The 21,316-nt window shown below is 42.7% G+C and overlaps 1 protein-coding gene across 3 annotated transcripts in view; it reads right to left on the reverse strand.

Moving 5' to 3' along the window:
• Window positions 1-535: 535 nt before the first annotated feature.
• The window catches only part of raver2 (ribonucleoprotein, PTB-binding 2), a 70,101-nt gene continuing 49,320 nt past the window's right edge, over window positions 536-21,316 (reverse strand). Inside the window, exons 5-15 of one of the 3 annotated variants that reach the window (XM_034293594.1) lie at window positions 20,543-20,663; window positions 19,750-19,835; window positions 19,517-19,627; window positions 18,722-18,833; window positions 16,228-16,541; window positions 13,611-13,719; window positions 11,818-11,975; window positions 7,603-7,701; window positions 7,138-7,260; window positions 3,838-4,065; window positions 536-1,186 (exon numbers count right to left, since the gene is read on the reverse strand). In XM_034293594.1, the coding sequence (XP_034149485.1) occupies window positions 1,046-1,186; window positions 3,838-4,065; window positions 7,138-7,260; window positions 7,603-7,701; window positions 11,818-11,975; window positions 13,611-13,719; window positions 16,228-16,541; window positions 18,722-18,833; window positions 19,517-19,627; window positions 19,750-19,835; window positions 20,543-20,663 (1,602 nt within the window). In that variant the 3' untranslated portion in view covers window positions 536-1,045. Of the gene's footprint in view, window positions 1,187-3,837; window positions 4,066-7,137; window positions 7,264-7,602; window positions 7,702-11,817; window positions 11,976-13,610; window positions 13,720-16,227; window positions 16,542-18,721; window positions 18,834-19,516; window positions 19,628-19,749; window positions 19,836-20,542; window positions 20,664-21,316 lie in introns of all 3 variants that reach the window. The other 2 variants (XM_034293593.1, XM_029121356.2) reach the window with 2 other exon arrangements.

Consider the following 21,316-nt stretch of genomic DNA (forward strand, 5'->3'; position numbering starts at 1 on the left):
TGAAAAGTCCACCGCATTTTTAAAACTAGCGGGAAAAATCTAGTGCCTGGGAAAAGCCGGGAGATCTCATGCGTACCTTATTGCGTTCAGCGATTAAGTCACTGTTCCATGGCCTCTACAGAAAACAACAGCCATTTTAAGCAGAAGGATCCTCTGCAGTTATCACACAAACAGGGCCATAAGAAGGCGGCCTAGGTATAGTGTGTCCATCTAGCTAGTTAGAATACATGGCTATATATAGACACAGAGGTGTCCACTCAGTGATTATTGGAATGGCTATAATATAGGTGTCCATTCATTTGCTTGTACACCAGGCCAATGGGAGCCTTTGTAAGTGTGCATTGTTCAAGGTAAACCGCAGTGATTGGACAGCCCCCGCCCCGTGTCTCTGAGTTTCCAGGGTAGCCGCGTCTTCTACCGAGGGAATGGCTGATCGCTCCTACACTTACAGCACGACAAATAACACCCGCACACGCGCACAGACACATGCGCGCAGACACATGCGCGCAGACACATGCGCGCAGACACACGCGCAGACACACGCGCAGACACACGCGCAGACACACGCGCAGACACACGCGCAGACACACAGGAATTTTACAAAGAAATAGATCAAAAAAGAGATGCTTAGGCAGTCGGGGAAAAGAGAAAAAAACATGTCAGTTACAGCGAGGCACCGAAGTAACTCTGTGTGCAACACTGAACAGTTTCCCTCATTTGAAGAAAGACAGAGCGATAGAAACAGCAGGTTAAATCTGACTACACACTGGTCGGCCTTCATAATGGCAGACTGGCAGAGTGACTGACTCCGAAAAATACAAAAGCAGCTCACATATACATTACAAACAGTGTACAGATTATTAACCAGGAAATATTAACACAACTGAGAAAATATTTATGAGCTCAGAGTTAAGGCTTGAACAGGACAAAAGCGACATTTTGGTGTGCGGGTGTGTGTGTTTTGTACCAACGTCGTACAAAACTAAAAACTGTGCGTTTATTGTGTGGTTTAGGTGTTGTGGTGCACAGGGGTAAGGGGTCATCTCTAGACCCTCTTTTTCTTGAAGTAGTCAGCGTACTGTCCCCCAAGGCCCTGGGAATGCTGACCCACGTACGCCACCTCCGCTGGCATATCCTGCCCCGCCAACTGGGGGTACTCCCGCTTCTGGCCTCGAGCTGCCTGATTCTGAGGGACGGACAGAGAGAGGAGGTGAGAGTTACGCCTGGACGCAGAGACACAGTTCATGTCTCTACCGCTGTCTCCCCCGGAGATCCTGAACTATCCTGTATAATGTGGGTTAGACTGACTGATAGCAAAGAGGGGAGGGGGTTGAGATGGGCAGAGGAGGTTAAGAGTGTTTTTACAAATAGAGCTAAATCTTTTAAGAGACATGAGTTCAACTCAAGTGTCTGTGTAAATCCTCCCACAAGGCTGCCTGCTCATCTTAGATCATTATCCTAATCTCCCCCTCTTGAACATTTACTACAGCAAGTGCAGCATTCTAGGACTAAAGCTCTACGAGCAGAGATTCATCAAACAACAAATGGTACTAATCAGATGGTGTTACTGGTTGTACAACCCGTTTCCCAAAAAGTTGGGACGCTGTGAAAGATTTTAAGAAAAATAACGTAATGATGTGCAAATCATTTAAACCCTATATTCAATAGAAAATAGTACAAAGACAACATATACAGGTGCATCTCAAAATATTTGAATATCATGGAAACTCAGGGAGTTAATTAACATATTAGATTTCTTTATTGTAAATTTCTGTATTTTTTTTTATTCTAATATTTTGAGATGGGTATTCACACTTCTGTTTTTGCAAAAATACATGCCCATTTTGAATTTGATGCCAGCCACACATTTCAAAAAGTTGGGACAGAGGCAACAAAAGATTGGAAACGTTGTGTAATGCTAAAAAACTAAACCTGGTGAAATATCACAACTAATTAGGTCAATTGGCAACAGGTTAATAACAGGATTGGGTATTAAAAGATCATTCCAGAGAGAATGGGTCAGTCAGAAGTCAGGATGGAAGGGGTTCACAACTGAAAGACTGCACAGGCAAATAGTGCAACAATTTAAGAACAACATTTCTCAATGTAAAATTGTCGGGATCTCATCTACAGTAAATAATATAATTAAAAGTTTAAGAGAATCCGGAGATGTCCGTGATCTTCAGGCCCTCAGATGGTACTGCATTAAAAACAGACAGGGTTCTGTAAAGGAAATCACTGCATGGGCTCAGGAACACTTCCGTAAATCACTGCCTGTGTACACAGTACGTCACTGCATGCACAAATCCAAGTTAAGACTACCATGCAAAGAAGATACCATATATAAATAAGATCCAGAACCGTCGCTGCCTTCTCTGGGCCCGAGTTCATTTGAGATGGACTGAAATGATGCATGGTAGGAGGCTTGGCTGGGGATCGTGGGTAAACATGCCCCTGTCCCAACAATCTTTTAAACGTGTTGCTGGCATCACATTCAAAATGGGCATGTCCAAAAACATCAACATTTCTCAGTTTCAACATTTCATGTGTTGTCATTCCACTATTTTCAATTGCATATAGGGATAAATGATTTGCACATCCTTGCATGCTGTTTTTATTTGCATTCCAATGTTTTTGGAAATAGGGTTGTATACACACTGCTCAAAAACATTAAGGGAACACTTAGATCACACATCAGGTCTTGATGAATGAAATATACTAAAGATCCAAATCTTTCCCGTACACTGAAAATCAAAGTAAGCCATTGAAATCACATGCTGTTCCAACTGAATTTCATCACAGCAACTCATTATGTGACTCCTGATGAGACGGTGGATGGTGTCCTGGGGAATCTCCTTCCAGACCTGTTATCATCAGACCTGGATCGAGCTGCATGTTACTGGGGTGTGAGCACAGATCCCACTAGAGGACCTCGGGCCCTCATGGAGTCTTTGAGACAATTTGGTCAGAAACACGCAAACCAGTTGCCCACTGGAAGTCATTTTGTATGGCTCTGGCAGTGCTCCTCCCATTCCTCCTCGCACAAAGGCACACATACAGATGCTGCTGCTGGGTTGATGCCCTTCTACGGCCCTCTCCAGTTCTAACGGCGGGTCTCCTGGTATCTCCTCCATGCTCTTGAGACTGTACTGGTAGACACAGCAAACCTTCCTGTAACGGCACGTGTGGATGTGCCTTCCTGGAGGAGCTGGACTGCCTGTGTAACCTGAATGGTCTGCAGGTACCGCCTCATGCTACCAAGTGACAATGACACTAGCAAAATGCAAAACTAGAGAAGAGTCAGTCAGGAAGAATGATCAAAGCGCAATGATCTGTGGCCACCACCTGCCTAACCATTCCCTTTTTGGGGGTTGTCTTGCTGTTGCCTCTCCAGTGCACCTGTTGTCACTTTCATTTGCACCAAAACAGGGGACATTGATTCACAATCGCTTATGATTCCTAATTGGACAGATTGATATACTGTGATGATTACGTGTTCCCTTAATGTTTTTGTTCAGTGTAGTTGTAGAGGTTTGAATATCGCAGTTGCGTTGACACACTTATTTACCGTTTCATGAGTTTGGCCATGGTGATTGGTCCACTAAGCCTGACGTAGCCACTCGATCCAGTGAGTTTAGATCAGACATTACATGGATACAGATTTTAATCTAAACTTTGAGGATCCAACAAGGCACATGTCTGTCTGTTTATCTATGTCTATCTGTCTAACTCCCAATCTACAGGGGAGGCTAGAATCGGTTTCTCACTAAAACAAAATAATCACCCCCTCATCATCCTCCTCTTCCTCACCGCCATCTTAATCATAGTGGGACTCACATAGTAATACTGGTTCCACTCGTTGGCCGCTTGGGCGTGGGCACTTTGGTTGTGTGTGACAGAGTTGGCTGGGTGGGTGTGCGTGGCGATGGGCGGTGCCGCCATGAAGCCTGGCATCATTGGGATGGCGCTGTAGGCCGGCAGGACAGCGGTGGGCAACATTGACTGGACACCGCCGTTACCGACTGCATGCAGGGACACACCCAGTGGCTTACATACGTCAGCCTCCTAACACAGAGAGAGAGTGGAACGCACAAAGACGCACACCCACAAAGACGCACACCCACAAAGACGCACACCCACAAAGACGCACAAACACCCACAAAGACGCACAAACACCCACAAAGACGCACAAACACCCACAAAGACGCACAAACACCCACAAAGACGCACAAACACCCACAAAGACGCACAAACACCCACAAAGACGCACAAACACCCACAAAGACGCACAAACACCCACAAAGACGCACACCCACAAACACACACACCCACAAAGACAATTAGGTCTATAGAGAGCCACTTACAATCATTACAGAGATACAGCAATGCTTCTGTGACCAGCACCTGCTCTGGTGTGGACAGACACCTTTTCCCAGTAGGATATCCATGTCCAAGGTTAGGGTAAGGAGTGTCATGTTCCCCAAATAAACACACCAGCATCTAAATACCACAGGCCTTCCACACAAGCGGATCATGGACACACTCACTGGCTTTCAACCTAAGAGGGGGAATAAAAAGGGTCTGAGGGAGGTGGGTATGCCGGGGCAGCCAGGGTGAGAGACTGGAGGTCAGCACGGTTTACAGAGAGAGGAGGGTGGAATGTAGATTGAACTGGGTGAGAGATAGCAGAGATGGCACAGTGCTACTCCAAGGTTAAGGCTAAGGGATAATGACTGCCTGACTTGCAGAAGAATGACAGACAAGCTGTCACTATAACAGGAGTCTAACCCCTCTAGCCTCAGTGTAGTCAGCTTAGTTTTCCCCATTGAGATTGGGACTGTCTGATCCAGTTAAAGCAAAGCTAAAGATGGTGGTGTTTGCCTTAAAGGTATTCCCCTTTTTTGTCAGAAAGACTGTGAATAATATCTCAAAATGGGACTATTATATGTTATATCCCGTATTCCTAAGGCAAACGACTATGGAGTGAACTGGCTTAAGCCTAACAACTTGATACACCTAAATGAACTGTCCTCCTAGTTACAATTCCAAATCATATCCCTGCAAGAGTTTTGGACCAACGGCTATTTTTTAATCCTATATCCTTAACAAATTCAAACATAATAATTCCCTTTATTACTTCCAGATGTCTACTGAACCGGTTCCTTCAGAACTAAGTGAAGGAGTTACTTCCTGTGCTTGGCAATTCATTTGTTAAATATAGCAGTTTCTAATTACTTTGTTGCATTCTTGGAGAACGCATACTAAAAGCTTGAGTCCACATTTAGACCCCCTCAGAATACTGAGAATGCACCTGAGGTGGCCATGTAATGGCATCAGACCACAGCTCTGACTCCGCCATTGCATGTCTTGGCCTAAGTACCACATTTGTTTGAAGAGATTGAACACCCAAATAGGTCTTCAAACAAGATCTTGGTTGATTTAGATCTCATCTGTTTGAAATATATATATATCTATCAGATTGCTCTGTTGGATGGTCTTTCAAAGGACAAATCATATAGTAGGTACTTTTTGGTGATCCTCAAGGTGGTGTTTTCAGATCACTTTTGTTTTCACTACACCATATATGCTGACTCTTTATGATGGAAATGTAACATCAAGCTTGTGTTAACAGATATTAAAACTTATTTTTTACTTAAAAAAAGAAAAGAAAAAAAGAATGAGAACTGTTTAGTTCCAAAACTATGCAAAATGCTCATTCACATTTTGTCTCTTTAAGATTAAACTATTAGGTTCTGAGTCCCCTCAGACTACTATGTTGGGAGCGAACTCTGTGGGCTATATTTATCCTTGTCTCAAAGTAGTCATTTAGTGTAATGTTGTCCCTTTGGTGGTCCTGGCCTCAGCTTGGCAAAATGGGCATGGCTATTTCATGCCTAGTTGGCTCCGTCCAGGGATAACTTTGGACAGGCCACAGTGTCCCATGACCCCCCCTTGTCAGTTCCCAGTATATATACAATAATAGTCTGGGGGCTATGGTCAGTCTGTCCTAAGGAATACCCAGTCCACTCATACCAGTAGGACCTAAGCCATAGGACAATCCCTCGTGATTACTGCTGTAACTGTCCCTGTCCAACTGATCATGTTTTTGATCTACATTCCAACTGACGACTCCTGCTGTTGCTGCCCAGAGCGGGTCTGCTGGAATTCTATTTTTGTGTTAGCCTCTTAACACGAAAGAAAAGCCAACTGACATTTACATTTTGTCTGGAAAATATGTCTTTTTGTATCCTATATTATCAATGTGATTATTTTTCAACACTGTTTACAAACAGCAAACTGGCATTAAAATGTAAAGTTGTTTTCAATTCAGTAGTCATCTGAACATTTTAATATTTGTATGAACAATTTGGTTTTAACAGCCATTTAGTCTTAAAATGTCTAACAGGCCCAGTCTCAGGTGGATTGGCCACACAATGAATCCATGCTTCTGTCTAGGTTTCCTTCTATGTTCTTGCCTTTCCAGGAAGTAATTCCTAGCCACCATCCTGTTCTCTCTGTTGGGCTGGGTGTCTGTATTGACGCGTCATGGAGCCACACTAGGTCTCCTGTAGTTCAGTAGGTAGAGCATGATGCTTGCTATGCCGGTCTGAAAAATGTGCTCTACTGTGAGTCGCTCAGGATAAGAGTCTAAATGACCTAAATAGAAATGTTTAGAAACGCTGGAAGACGTCTGATTGGTGGTTCTGACTAGGGGAGGGAAGGGATATGAGTGTCGGAGGACGTCTGATTGGTGGTTCTGACTAGGGGAGGGTGGGGATATGAGTGTCGGAGGATGTCTGATTGGTGGTTCTGACTAGGGGAGGGTGGGGATATGAGTGTCGGAGGACGTCTGATTGGTGGTTCTGACTAGGGGAGGGTGGGGATATGAGTGTTGGAGGACGCCTGATTGGTGGCACTGACTAGGGGAGTGTGGGGATATGAGTGTTGGAGGACGCCTGATTGGTGGCACTGACTAAGGGAGTGTGGGGATATGAGTGTCGGAGGACGCCTGATTGGTGGTACTGACAAGGGTGGGTGGGGATATGAGCGTTGGAGGCTTGGCTGGGGATCGTGTGTACTGAAAGGTCATTAGATTGTGACCCTGGCTGATGGTTAAACAGCAACACAGTGATGTACCTTGGCGGGCTCTCTGGGCTGGTAGGCATGAGGTGGCGGCTGGGTCATGGGAGGCTGAGAATAGTATTGACTGACAGCTTGCATGTAAGAGCTGTAATCCCCATAGGACGGCACTGCTGTTGCCTGCTGGAACACAACAAGGACTTGTTTCACAGATACAGTAGAGAAAACATCCCACACACAGACAGGTGGAAATCAGTGGGCACATCAGTGGGCAGTAGCCACACACACAAACATATGAGCTTTTAAGCAAGGGGACAGTGGTGCTTGCTGGGTAACGGTTCATGTTTAATATCACATTCCAGTGTGTAAGGACCCTGAGGTACCCGGGACCAAATGCGTCTGGGCGTGTAGAACATAATTACTTTCCAAACTGTGCTGTCTGCTTTTCTGCTTAGGTTGAAATACCTGTTATGTATATTATTATTATTATTTGGCCTCCGGGCACGGTAAAGTCATTAGTACCTGAGAGTCCTCCTTGGTAAAGTCTGTAGTTTGGCTCTCCTGAGGGGCAGTAGAGTAGCCCTGAGCTTGGTAGTGCTGGTACCACTGCTGCATGGCCTCCTTAACACACACACACACACATTTCATTACAGGTACATGGACACGGACACCTCTCAAGTCATTACTCCAATGTGGACTTTTCCCTGATACTGATAGTCAGTGAGAGAGAAAGGGAGGATGGGTGGGTAACAGAGAAAGAGGGAGAAAGAGTGATTTACCATCTGAAAATATTAATGTGTTTTATGCATGCCACACCTTGCCCTGTCAGATGCCTTAAAAGATAACTGAAATCTATAACAGACAAAATTAAATCCCAAACCAAAATTAGGAATATTTATTTGATCTCCTAACAAAACACAAATGGGATGAAGACCAGCAACACAGCTCACAGGCAAGCATAAAAAAAAAAACATAAAACTAATAACACAATTAATAGCTTATTACATCAAATGTTGCTACAGTTAACATAGAATTGGAAACACAACAAACTGGCAATATAATCATCTAAAAAAACATATTACAGCACTGAGGTTTATATGTGTCTTATTTGTGTCAATTTTCACTGAACACAGCTCACCAGCTGCCCCTAAATCAGGTGCACCTGCACTAAATCCAGGAAAATAAGAGGCCAGGGAAACAGCCTTGGTTTAAGAGACAAGGAGCTTCAGATGCAGAGGAAGAGGGCAATGCCATCCCCCCATGGTCCTTGAAGGGAGCTCCTCCACCCAAGGAATGTGGGAGATACAGAGGGAGGAAGACCGCCAGGAAGAGGCTGTTGTCTCCAAAGCTCCATCCGCTAGCACCTCTACATCCAAGACTAAGAGGCCACCAAGACCACAGCGCCTCATCAGACGGTTTAGTTGTGAGTTTGGACTGACTGTTCTCTATTACAGTACACACCACAAAAACCTGGGGCATCTATCAAACCAAAAACCCCAAACTCCCAAAGACCATCAATGATCTGCAAAATTCCAAATGTTCTTTAAAAAAATATAATATACCCTTCACTATAACAGAGCTGAAGTAGATATTCAAAGCCCTAAAACGGGGTAAAGCCTGTTTGCCAGACAGGTTCGGCACAGAGATTCTGAAGAAAAGCGATCCTTAAGCAGAACATAGGAAACTTTTACAGACAAATGGGAGAAATGCATTATAACACCATTATTTAAAATCGGAAGAACATTTTATTTGAATAATTATTGTTTTATCTGCGTGATCAGTAATCTATGGCTCTGTACCTTGTAGAGTATGAATTGAATACCCCTGATTTCAAATTGTCAGTCTAAAATTGTCTTCCTACCAAAGCACCCATCTGTGCTTTGGTATCAAAACACATCACTTTCACAAAGACATTTTAATTTCTGGCATAAATTAATACAGAATTTGTATATAGATGATTTTGGGAAACATTGGCAGTAATCTACAGCCTTTGGACTACTCCTGGATAGCAAAGCAAAAATTATGCTTTGTTGATTTCAAGCTTGCGACATAATTTAGCATTTGAGGGGGAAAATATATTATAAAGTAAAGGAACACAAACAATAGAATATATTTACAGTTTAAATTAGCACCGAACACGCAGAGATCTTACCTCAGTATTGGGGGTGATACAGCGATGCAACCTGAGCTCCACTCTTTTCATAAATGATATAAAAAAAATTGCAAAGTACTAGAAAGATCTGTACTACAGCATCACTTTGATCTTCTGCACAAACATTTTATTTGGGCCATAATAGCTTCAGTAAGACAAATAAAAGATTTCCAAAATGAGGACTTGCAATGATTAATGCAAATAGTCAAATTAGACAGAGTCCTCTTCGACAGCAGAAGCTACGTTTCACTAAACAGAGAATACACAGTGGTAGAATACTGGACCACCAGAACAACCATGACAATGTACAGACTTGGAGAGCTTGGCCTTGCTCTTGACAGAAGCCGCCACAGCTAGATCTGCCTCTGGAGAGAAAAGAGGTGCGCAACACTGCCCAGAAAACGAGGTGGAAACAGCCTATGTATTACCACCTCAGGGGCACACATCACACAGACCAACAAATAGTCTGAAATCAATTCAGACATTGATGAACCCTGAATTAGTTTGGTGAAATATGGCAATGTGCAGTAACAAGAGGGAGACGACTGGAGCGCAAAAAACACTGGAAACACAACAAGTATTCAAATCTTTATTCATATTCTTCAGATGCTTTGCTTTCACTTGTATTTTAGTTTTTACATTGATTACTTATAGCATGCTTATTTTTGTCTTGCCTTGTCAGTGTAAACAAATGTTTCCCATGTTTATAAAGATTTGAAATTGAAGGGGAATGCATTCTGCATGTGGAAACTGGGTGAATTGCGGCAACAACGATTCAGTTTCAAACCAAATTCATATAATATGTTTTAGCAAATTCCTAACAAATGATCAGTTTTTACAAATTCATAACATCCTACATTATGCTAAAAAAGTAAGGTCATCCATTTTACAAATTCTAATGTAATGAAAATAGTAACATATGTCACCCACTATGGGCCTGGTAGTTCCCAAACCAAGACAACAATAGACCAAATAGGCATTTTCTTATGTTACAATGATATTCATATAGTCCCTACAAATCCTACATACAGCACTGTTAAAATATATAATTGAAAAGAGAGAAAGCAAAGACACAGAGAAAGAGAGAGATCGAGACATCTCTATGGCCCTTTAGTGATTCAGAGTGGGGGAGCACCAGCATAGAATAAACCACTCAAACTCATTAAAAAATTAATGGAACCTCACTGGCTTGGGAACCATTCGTCTACATTGCTAAAGCAAGCGAAAATAAGAGACTATTAACAAAGTATTTCATGTTCCCGAAACTGAGTGACCATGCAATGAGGTCAGTGGTTAGAGAAACCACCAAGAGGCCAATAGAAACCCTAAAGAGCGTGATGGGAGAGACCATCCCAGAGTAAAGCATGTGAGCATCACGTTATCAGGATTCTTTTCATTGGCCAGCAACTGGGAACATTTTCCAAATTAAGGGCAAGATGGACGGAGCCAAATATAGGATAACCTTTGGACTGGAGCAGAGGTTCTCCTTTCAGCAAGACAATGTTCCTTAACTCACAACTACTGAGTACACTACACTACATTGGAGAGGTAAGTTGTTACCTCACTGGAGAGGAAAGTTATGTTTCCTAGATAAGCCCAGTCAAACCTCAAAACTTAATACAACTGACAATATGTGAATGCTTGATAGTAGTTAGTAAATAAACATTACTGATAATTAGAATTTGGTGCTTATTAAAAATAATAAGCACCTTCAATGTGTTTTGTATGTCATTCAAAGGAAAAGAATGCCAGTTAGATTTATTTGAATTTCAGAATGCAACCCTGCAAACGTCACTGGTACGTTTATGTATGCAATCCACGTAAACACACATACACATCAACAGTTTGTGCGCACACCCCTGTGGCATAGTGTGATGGGGGAAATGTTTTCTGCCTGAATTCCAGATTGTGTCTTATTTCAGTCAGCCTGATTAGAGTTGGCACTGTTTGGAGTCATCTCATTAGTCTACATGTTTATCAAGTGTTGGTTATTATGGGGTGGGTCTTTCATCTGGACTGGGACAGTTAACTTTGAAGTGCTGCTGGCAGAGTGCTTTAGTAGGGATGAGAGATTCTGAGCAACACTCCGTTGTCTTTCGCTTTATTGAAGCCTAAGACCTTTGCTTTTTCATTGATTGGTTTGCTCCTCTTTGATCCAATTATTGGTTAGGTAGTTAACTTGTTACAGTAGAACGCATTTATAGCCATTTTAGCACATTCAGTTTCCATGATTTGCACGAGAAACCAATAGTAACTTTGCAAATAAAAGTCCCTAGATTATTTATCCTGAATGCATTGGGAATAGCTAATGCAACAATCCGTGACTGGTGGGTTGAAAGTTTGCTAGGCAGGGTAGACTAAAATCATTCATAAAACAAATACTGGTACACACACTCGCTTTCAGTCGCATGCAGTCTGAACTTTGGTGCCGTGTCTGATTTGGTGTGTGGTGAAAGAAATGTCAGGAAGCCCAGCAGATACCCTTGTGCCTGCCTTGCAGAACCCATTTTACATCCCAAATGTTTTGGTCGTCAGTGACTTTTACGTCCCTTGATTATTTCGGGTGGTTACCGTGCCTGTGTTACCTGTGAATATGCTTGGCTGTAGTGGCTGTAGTCTGCAGAGGAGTCAGTGCTGTAGGGGGCCTGGGCGTGGGAGGTGGTGGGCTGGGAGACATGGGGTATAGCGCAGCTGTACACCCCAGCTAGAGCTTGTCCTGTCTGGGCTTTGCTGGTCACCGGGGCTGCATGATGGAGCAAACAACCACAAAGTGTACAGTGAGACACAAAAAGCCATATGTAAATGGTAAACCATCTGTTAATGTTCATTGGACTAACATTTTTTTTTTTTAAGAAAGCCCTGACAACTTGAGAAATTTAAACAAGTAACATCTGCTCTTTCGACGACTTCTTATAAACTACTCAAAATAATTAAGGGAACACTTAATCACAGTATAACACCAAGTAAATTAGACTTCCAGGATATCAATCTGTCCAGTTAGGAAGCATAAGTGATTGCAAATCAATGTCACCTGTTTTGATGCAAAAGAAAGTGACAACAGGTGCACTAGAGAGGCAACAGCAAGACAACCCCCAAAAAGGGAATAGTTTTGCAGGTGGTGGCCACAGACAATTGCTCTCTCCTTATCCTTTCTGACTGATTCTTCTCTAGTTTTGCATTTTGCTAGTGTCCTTGTCACTTCTGATGAGGTGGTGCTTGCAGCGCATTCAGGTTGCACAAGTAGTCCAGCTCCTCCAGGATGGCACATCGCAAGGTTTGCTGTGTCTCCCAGTACAGTCTCAAGAGTATGGAGGAGATACCAGGAGACAGGCTGCTACACAAGAGCAGGACAGGGCCATCAACCCAGCAGCAGGACCGGTATCTGCTCCTTTGTGGGAGGAGGAACAGGAGGAGCACTGCCAGAGCCCTACAAAATGACCTCCAGTGGGCTACTGGTGTGAATGTTTCTGACCAAACTGTCAGAAACAGGCTCCATTAGGGTGGCATGAGGGCCCGATGTCCTCTAGTGGGACCTGTGCTCACAGCCCAGCAACGTGCTGCTCGATTGCCATTTGCAAGAGAATGCCAGAATTGGCAGGTCCGCCACTGGCACCCTGTTCACTTAACAGATGACAGGCAGGTTCACACTGAGCACATGTGACAGACGTGAAAGAGTCCGGTTTTCTCAGTGGGTCAGTGATGGTCTGCACAGACCTCCACATGCTAGCCAACGGTACCTTTACTGCTGTTAAGATACTGGGATGAAATCCTCAGACCCTACCCTGGTGCACTGGGCCCTGGGTTCCTCCTGGTGCAGGACAATGCCCCGACTCCTGTTGCCAGAGTGTGTAAGCAGTTCCTGGATGACGAAGGCATTGATGCCATTGACTGGCTCTCACATTCCCCAGACCTGAATACAACGGAGAACCTCTGGGATGTTATGTATCAGTGCATCTGACTCCACTAAGCAATGCCACAGACTGTCCAAGTCTGGGAGGAGATTCCCCAGGACACCATCCACCGTCTCATCAGGAGCATGCCCAGACATTGTCGGGAGTGCATACAGGCACATGGAGGCCATACACACTAATGAGTCACATTATGAGTTGCCATGATGAAATTCATGCAAGTTGGAACAGCCTGTGACTTACAGTTGTTTACTCTGATTTTCAGTTTGAATTTGGATCCAGCCTTCACTTGGTTTCCACTAACTGTTGTTACATAATTTTGTTCTCAACAAATTACACAATGTACAGTAAAGATTTTGACCTTTTAATATATTTTGTTCATCAAGACCCGATGTGTGATTTAAGTCATACCTTCATTTTTTTCAGCAGGGTAGATTGTTTCATAATCTTTGTGTGTTTGTGTACTTTACCTTGGATTACCATGCCAGGTAAAACACTAGCTAGATTCAGGTAGGGGTTGGAGGGTAGCTTCATCTCTTTGGGGGGTTCACCCAGTAGGGAGCTTTGACTGCTGAGAGCCTAAACACACAGAGATAGATGACCCTTTACTGGCATTGCCTTCTGACCATTACTGAACCAGATGTCTCAGTCACAACCCAAAATTCTAATCATTTTCATTTGGAATGTTTATCAAAAATGCAATCTTTATATTCGTAAAGGGAACAACATATAATTTCATATTGCCCACTTGTATGACATAGCTAATAAATAGCACTAAACAGGAAATACTGCATTTGACAAATTATAATAAATGTATACACTTCCTGACACTCATATAAAAACAAATCTCCACTGCATTATCAACCTTACGGTGACACAAACACAATAATATGATTATTGTGAATTCAGAATAATATATTAGTTTGATTAAAATGTTTCTACACTTCTCAAGAACGGTTGCCCTAGTTTTCCTGTTCAATAATCCATTAACAGATTCCAGATCAGGTTAACTGATGGCTCTTCAATAAATGCAGAAAACTGCCAGTCAAAATACAGCGTGCTTTTTTTGGGGGAAGCCCTTTTGATTCTGGGATCGTATGTGTCTGCATGTGTGTTGTTTTTGGAAAGCCCTTTTGATTCTGTGGGATTGTATGTGTCTGTATGTGAAACCTATTTCAAAAGTCACTTCAGTTGTGCCAAAGAAAATGTTCTAGTGGTGCTGGCTCAAGCACGGAACAAACACCACTGGAATAAGCTGTTTACATTCGATTCCAAAGGATTGTAATCACTGTATTCCGATTCCATTTCTACACAACGCCTATCAATATAAGCAGGTGTTAGGACTATTGCAGCAGTGTCAAGGACTGTATGTGCATACAACATGCATCATCCTTCAGTGTGCATTGTGTATACAGTAATATAGCGGAGGTACGTGCTGTATAGGAAGTCAGCCACTAGTAAATAAAAGTGCCTCATTTAAAGTAATAACAATTTATAAAAAACACATTACAAATACATTATGATAAGCAATGGTGGTTAACACAACCCAAGGACACAATCCCTTGGCAATGTGGTAGGGACTTGGCTCTGGTTCTGGATGCTCCATGGGCTGTATCAGAACATGGGTGAATAGGTAGCCAGCATATTCGGCATGGCCCTAGTGGGATGGCTGCCATGTCCAGACAGTTCGTCTGGGAAAGCTTCCACTGACCAAGCTGTTCATTGTTCCAACACACATAGAAAGTGACTGTATATTCCCACACTGTGCTGTACCGAAATTATCTCTAGGTTATGTACAAATTACATAATTCTTCAGTAATGCATTCAACAATATACAGTAACCTACAAACATCACAATGCTGTGCACTGTGAAACTAAGTCCTGTATGGAACACCTTTCTTCTACCAGGTAGTTCTTGGACCCCTGTCCCCAACAGTGGCAGTTAAATGCCCAAGGTCGGATGTCATTGTGGACATTCTCACACAGGCGCACACACACACACACACACACACGCCTGCATGCATGCACACACACAATATGCAGACGAACACACACACACACACACACAAGCACAATCATGTAAAAAGAAAAAGGTAAACCCCCTGGAAAGAAATATATATATATTTCTTTTTACATATTGGTACACAACTTGATTAAGGCAACACTTTTTATGATATTAAAATAAACAAACGCAATTTCTTTGTGAAAAACTTTAGTACATCCCTCTTTTTACTGTCACATAAAATAGCAAACATTTCTAATCGAAAGGTATTACAGGGCAACTTCAGAGGGTCCAGCTTTCTATAAAGATTAGACATTTCTGGTTTGGTGATAACCACATGAGTGTGGAAACGCACCATACCCAGATCAAAAGACCTGAGGACCTCAGAAGAAAAACTATTGATGTTCATGAGTCCGGGAGAGGTTATAGAGCCATTTCCAAGCAATATATAGTACATAATTTCAATGTCCCACAGATTATTTACAAACAGAGAAAAGTCCAGACCACTGGCAATCTACATTAAATAGGTTTTCCCACCAAATTAATTCCAAAAGCATGGGCATATATTTTTCCAAAACCAATACAATTTCTCAGTTTCAACATTTGATATGTTGTCTTTGTACGATTTCCAATAAAATACGGGGATAAATGATTTGCACATCACTGCCATCTGTTTTTATTTGCATTTAATGCAGCGTCCCATCTTTTTTGGAAACAGGATTGTATAAGCATTTTTTAAATTATTTACTCATCTGTCAATAATACGGAAGCAAATATTAGAGATCCCATTTCCAGAAATGCCAAATAATACAACTTTCCAGGGGGTGTACTTACTTTCTCACATCACTGTACACATTGGGTTAATTAATGTTCCCCTGTTGGGAGCTGGGCTCCATTATGGTGACCCTGCGGCTGCTGTAAAAGGCTTTAAAATGAAAGCGGATGGAGAGGAATAATAATGAAAACCCAGAGGCATGTCATTACACACAGAGAAACTGACTGACAAGGAGAGAGCGACACACACGGAGCTAGTGTGTGTGTGCTGTGTCTGTGGTCTGCCTGTGCTGTCTGTGCTTTATACTCACTCCGCTCGCTGGACTGCTCTCAATGCTGTCGTGGCTGTGTAGGCTGGGCTGGTGGCCCCCTGGGGTTTTGTGCGGTGGGGGGCCGAGCCCCGGGCTACTCATTCCAAGAGAGTACCCCTGACCCTGGGGCTGAGGGTTCACTGTGGTTCCAGGAGGCGCCGGCTGCCTGTCAGAGGCCGTAGTGGAGACAGCGGCCCCGTTCTGTTCTGATCCCATGAGCGTGCCCAGGTGTGCCCGGGCCTGGAGGTATGGCATCATGCCCGCTCCCGAAACTGAGGTCTGATTGGACGCTGGCATGGACTCCTGACCCAACTCTAAGGAGGGTGAAGCAGAGAGAGGGTGTAGGGTGAAGCAGAGCTGATATAGAAGGCAGATGGGCGTGTCACACCAGCAGCTCAGACTTATCCATCTGCTTTTGTGAATCACTTCCTGCTAGCCTACAGAACAACAGAACACAGTATAGAGCACATGCTTTGATCAACATGCAGGCTATTTAAGAGGTTAGGGAATTTTCAGTAGGGCTAAAAACTGATGATACGGTATTATTACAGTACTGTACTAAGGAGTTGGTAAGGTGAACAAAGACTTTCAAAAGTATTCAAATCCCTGACCGATTCAATCATTTTACTGAATTATAGATGGTACATTCAAATAAGATTTTGTTTGATATTGTATTTTAAAACATGTACACTCAAAATCAATTTGTGGTGGCATTGGTTTTATGTTGGAAAATACAAAACTGAAATATGTTACTTAAATAAGTACATTACCCCTATGCTGTGGAAATAAAAACCCCAGTGTTTTACTAACGGAAAATGTAGACCAAATACAAGCAACAATGAACTGATCAAATTGACAACACTGATAATGAAAAATGTGTGCAACTAATTTTATCATCGATACGTTGGGTCTATGTAAGAGGCGGCAAGAAAAACTGTAAAAGATGGAGACTGCAGTGTTCAGCACTGTAAACTGATCTGAAACCAGTGTCTGCTTTTCATAGAGGTACGTATTCGTTTGGCATAACGCCATTAGCTGCAAAGTGAAAAAATTGTATTCTCTAATGCATTATTGAGTGGTGCATTAACGTAATGTTCGCAGTAGCCCCATCAAACGAGTGGGCAACTTATTCATGAGGAGTTGGTTTATAGTTGAGCACGGTAAGCTTTCCCCACATTGAGTGTCATAGAAACTTTGAGCAAAATGCATCTCAAGTTGACCTCAATGTATTGAATTATACGTTGTCATCTGAGTACTTCAGCCTATACTTCAGGCTCCTTATTCTTATTTACTGCAATTCCGGGGGAATTCCAATGTTAAAGCAGGGCCGGTTCTAGCCTTTTGGGGGCCCTCAGCTAAATTTTATTTGGGGCCCCTGACCGCTAAGCGTCCGCTTATGACACTCCTGCATTAAAGCATACAGTTAAACGACTTTGTAAAACATCTGTTGCTAAATGCACTTCATAAAACCCTTTAGTTTTGCATGTTTTCTATTTAATGCTGCCATCTCAACTGATTTTAAACAAAGCATTGTGCAAGATCAGCAAAAACACCCAATTAATAAATAATGAATACCCTTGCATTTAATAATTTTTAAAACAACTTATTAATTGCAATAATCAACAGATATTAGCAGCAATCTGATTGAGCTAATGGAATGACCAGAGGAAAGGGGTGTGGGTATAGCCGCAGATAAGCGCCTGAACTCTGATTTTGATAATATAGAGCTGCAGCACCATCTAAGGTGCTCAAGCCATGGTACCAATGTTCCTTACCTACCAATTTCAGCAACCAGGTAGTACCTACACTATCTTTCATGGCAAAAATAATGTTTGTGCCATGTTTACGTATTGCACTTTATATTATATTTAAGATGGTGCCCTCATCAGGCATTTTCATGTCTTCCAGCATAAGTGTTGGATCTTTTTCCAAATACACTAAAAACAGGTCCTCAGTAACAGTTGACAATACAGTTGGTGCTCTACCGAAACCGTAATGAACTGTGACCCACGAACCGCAATACATATCAAACCATGTGCCAGGCGTACCCCTACTTCCATAAACAATGACAGTCATTTTTGGAGTATTTGAATAGTAAATGTGCTATGTATCTCTATGAAGAACAGTTAGCGCCAGAAAGGAAGGATCTTTATGCTAGGAGGTGCTAACAAGGTGTTGACAACAATTTAGCAGTGATAGCTGCTCGCTATTAGCAACTTGATTTCCGCTAGAAATTGCTCTGACATTTCCTCATTGCCACAGTGCATTCACGGCCCTAATTTGCCACAGTGTGGCACAGGTGTGGTCCCCCACCGAGCACTCATCCACTGCCTTTGTTTTTCTCTTACTGCTTGCGAACCCTTGCTGTGTCTTCTGTTGTACAGACAGCTTCTCCCACTCTCGTTTGTGGCAGAACTGAGTGGGAGAAGTCGCTAAATGCAAAACGGTGGCAACACTGACTGTGGATCTACCAAACACAGCTAGGGGCACTCACCGGTGGGTGAATCCCCCAAAAGGCCTTTGCCTAGGGTCATGGGGGCTGGAGGTCTGAGACCTAGGGCTTTCTGTAACAGGAGACGAGATGGGTCACCTAGCAGACTGGGTACCTAGGAAAGGGAAAGGGGAGGAACAGGACAAATGTAGGGCGGGATACAGTAAAAGGGGATGGAGAATACAGAATGAGACATGGCGAGAAAAGGAGAGTGGCGAGAGGACATACGCAGTGAAAAAGATGATTGGATAATTAGAGGAAAAGCTAAGAAAACGGTTGTAAAGCTAATGAGGAAATGGAACAACTCCACTTAGTTTGGCTCTGGTCCACAGACACACTGAGAGCTACCTCAGGATGAATGAACCCAACTGAGCTCCCCCTCTTTTTAAAATCTCTCCTTATCACTCTCAGTTGCACCTTCACTCAATGAAATTGGAATTAATTTATTGGCATGAAATAACAATGGACACACTGCCAAAGCTCTCTTTCATATTTAACGCCCTCTATTCCTCAACCCTTCTCCCTCCCCCTTTTGCTCTCGCTTTAGTAATATTGTCAAGTATGTACTTTTAAAACTACATGGAATGTGCTGGTGGAAGGAACAAAAGACAGGCTATGTCTATGTCTCTATGAGCAGTGACGTTTCCATATCATGAGCATTTGCTTTTTACTAATGCAACACAGGACCGGTAACAATGCAAAGCTAATGTTCTAAATCTAATTAGAAATGACTAGCAGGGGCTTCTAAACAAAACTTCAACATGCGCACGCACGCACGCACACGTTGGCATGTCTCACATGAGTAATGTGCTTGTCTTTGATGTGAAGGAGTTGCTGCTGGGCCAGCTGCATGTGCAGGAGGTTCTGCAACACCAGACCGTTTCCCAACAAGGCACTCTGGGAGACAAACAACACAGGACCAACACAGAACACACGTTTAGAACCCACTGAAACATGCCACCTCACCGATAAACACGCTCATATCTCCAGGATTGTAACCCACTCCCGTACACACGCAGTCATTTGCTCACCTGTTGTACCTTGCCCAATTGTAACAGGGCTGCTGTGAGGGGGGGTCTGAGAAAGGGAGAAAGGTTGGGAGGGCGCCCAAACTTCCCTAGAGACAGAGAGGGAAGGGCATGGTAAATAAATCTCTTTCTCTCTCTGAGAATTATGGAAAACAATTGAAAAACATGTTGCCATTAGAAAGCACAAAAAAGGAATGGCAAATAATAGATTACAGACTTTAACAGACTACAGACTTTTTACAAACTATAGACTACACTAGATTATATAATGGAATAGACTACAAACTTCAGTAGACTACAGAATTTACAAGACTACAGACTTCACTAAACACTAAACTGAAACAGAACATTGAATACAAACATGATATGGTCTTAGTGATAACTCAAGAGATCCACAACCTTCTCATAATAAATGTATGTGCCAAAGCTAACGGTAGCTTCCTCCAGAATAGGTAGACGTTTAACATTTAATCAGGGGCTAATTTTAGACAGTGTAATTGTGCATGCTCCTCTTTAAACAGCCAGCCTCCAATCCTTCCTGCTTGCTTGTTCTGATGAAGTCTGAGAACATGTTCATTATAATATATGATTAGGCATTCATCAAAAAGAAACCTGCATGGAAATGATTGAACAGGATATGTTAATCAAAAGCCATTTTTATCTTTCTAGGGGCATAGATTCCATAATCTGTCAATCAAATCAACAGCCAAACTAGATATTATAGAGTTATCTCAACATAATGTACAGTGGTCTTAAAACTAAAGTCCGGGTAATTCCATGTGTGTGGGTGTTTCACCTCCTCGTTTCCCAGAATGATAGGGTCTCATGAGAACCTGCAGGGCTGCTGGGTTGGTCATGCTGTTCAGCAGCTGGGCCAGGTTGGGCTCCGGCAGTAAGCCCTTCTTATTGCTCAACATCTGCCAATACACACACAGAGGAAAGGTTAGCACAGCTTGCTATATTTCAGTGAATGTGGAGACAGCACAGTTTAGGACTTGGTTGGGCTGTTAGTGTCTTGATAAGGCTCTATTTTTTTTCCTCAGACATCTTTTCTGCCCTGTCTTTATCAGTGGACTTTTTCACTGTGGTATTACTCAAGGCTAATGGGGGGGGTAGCGAGAAATTTTTGAGCAGTATTCACAAGTGTATTCATTTATTAGGCTGCATGCCGTGCAAACACAGGTGCACATATTCAGATTAGTAGAAAGGACTTCATTTCCCCCGGTTTGGCCCCCCTGATACTTATTTTATACAACACATTTAAATACAGTTTAGTAATCACATTTCCCTACTCAGGGACAGTGCAGTGAAGGTCTAGGGACAGCCTAGGGATTTGGCCTCATCCTACTGACTGGGGAACCCACAGACACCTGGGGGGGACTTTGTCATCTCTCACAGGTGCTTTATTCTAAAATTCAAATTTTTCATGTCTTTGTCAATCAATTTGTTCCTAATGACTTCATATCATTGTTTTCAGTTTCTGTTTTAATTAATGCCTTTTAAAAATACAAATGTATTTTTAAAAGCACCCAATTCTGCCTATTCAGTTTTAATAAATTGAACTATTTAT

This window comes from Esox lucius, chromosome 8, assembly GCF_011004845.1.
Source record: "Esox lucius isolate fEsoLuc1 chromosome 8, fEsoLuc1.pri, whole genome shotgun sequence".
NCBI lineage: Eukaryota > Metazoa > Chordata > Actinopteri > Esociformes > Esocidae > Esox > Esox lucius.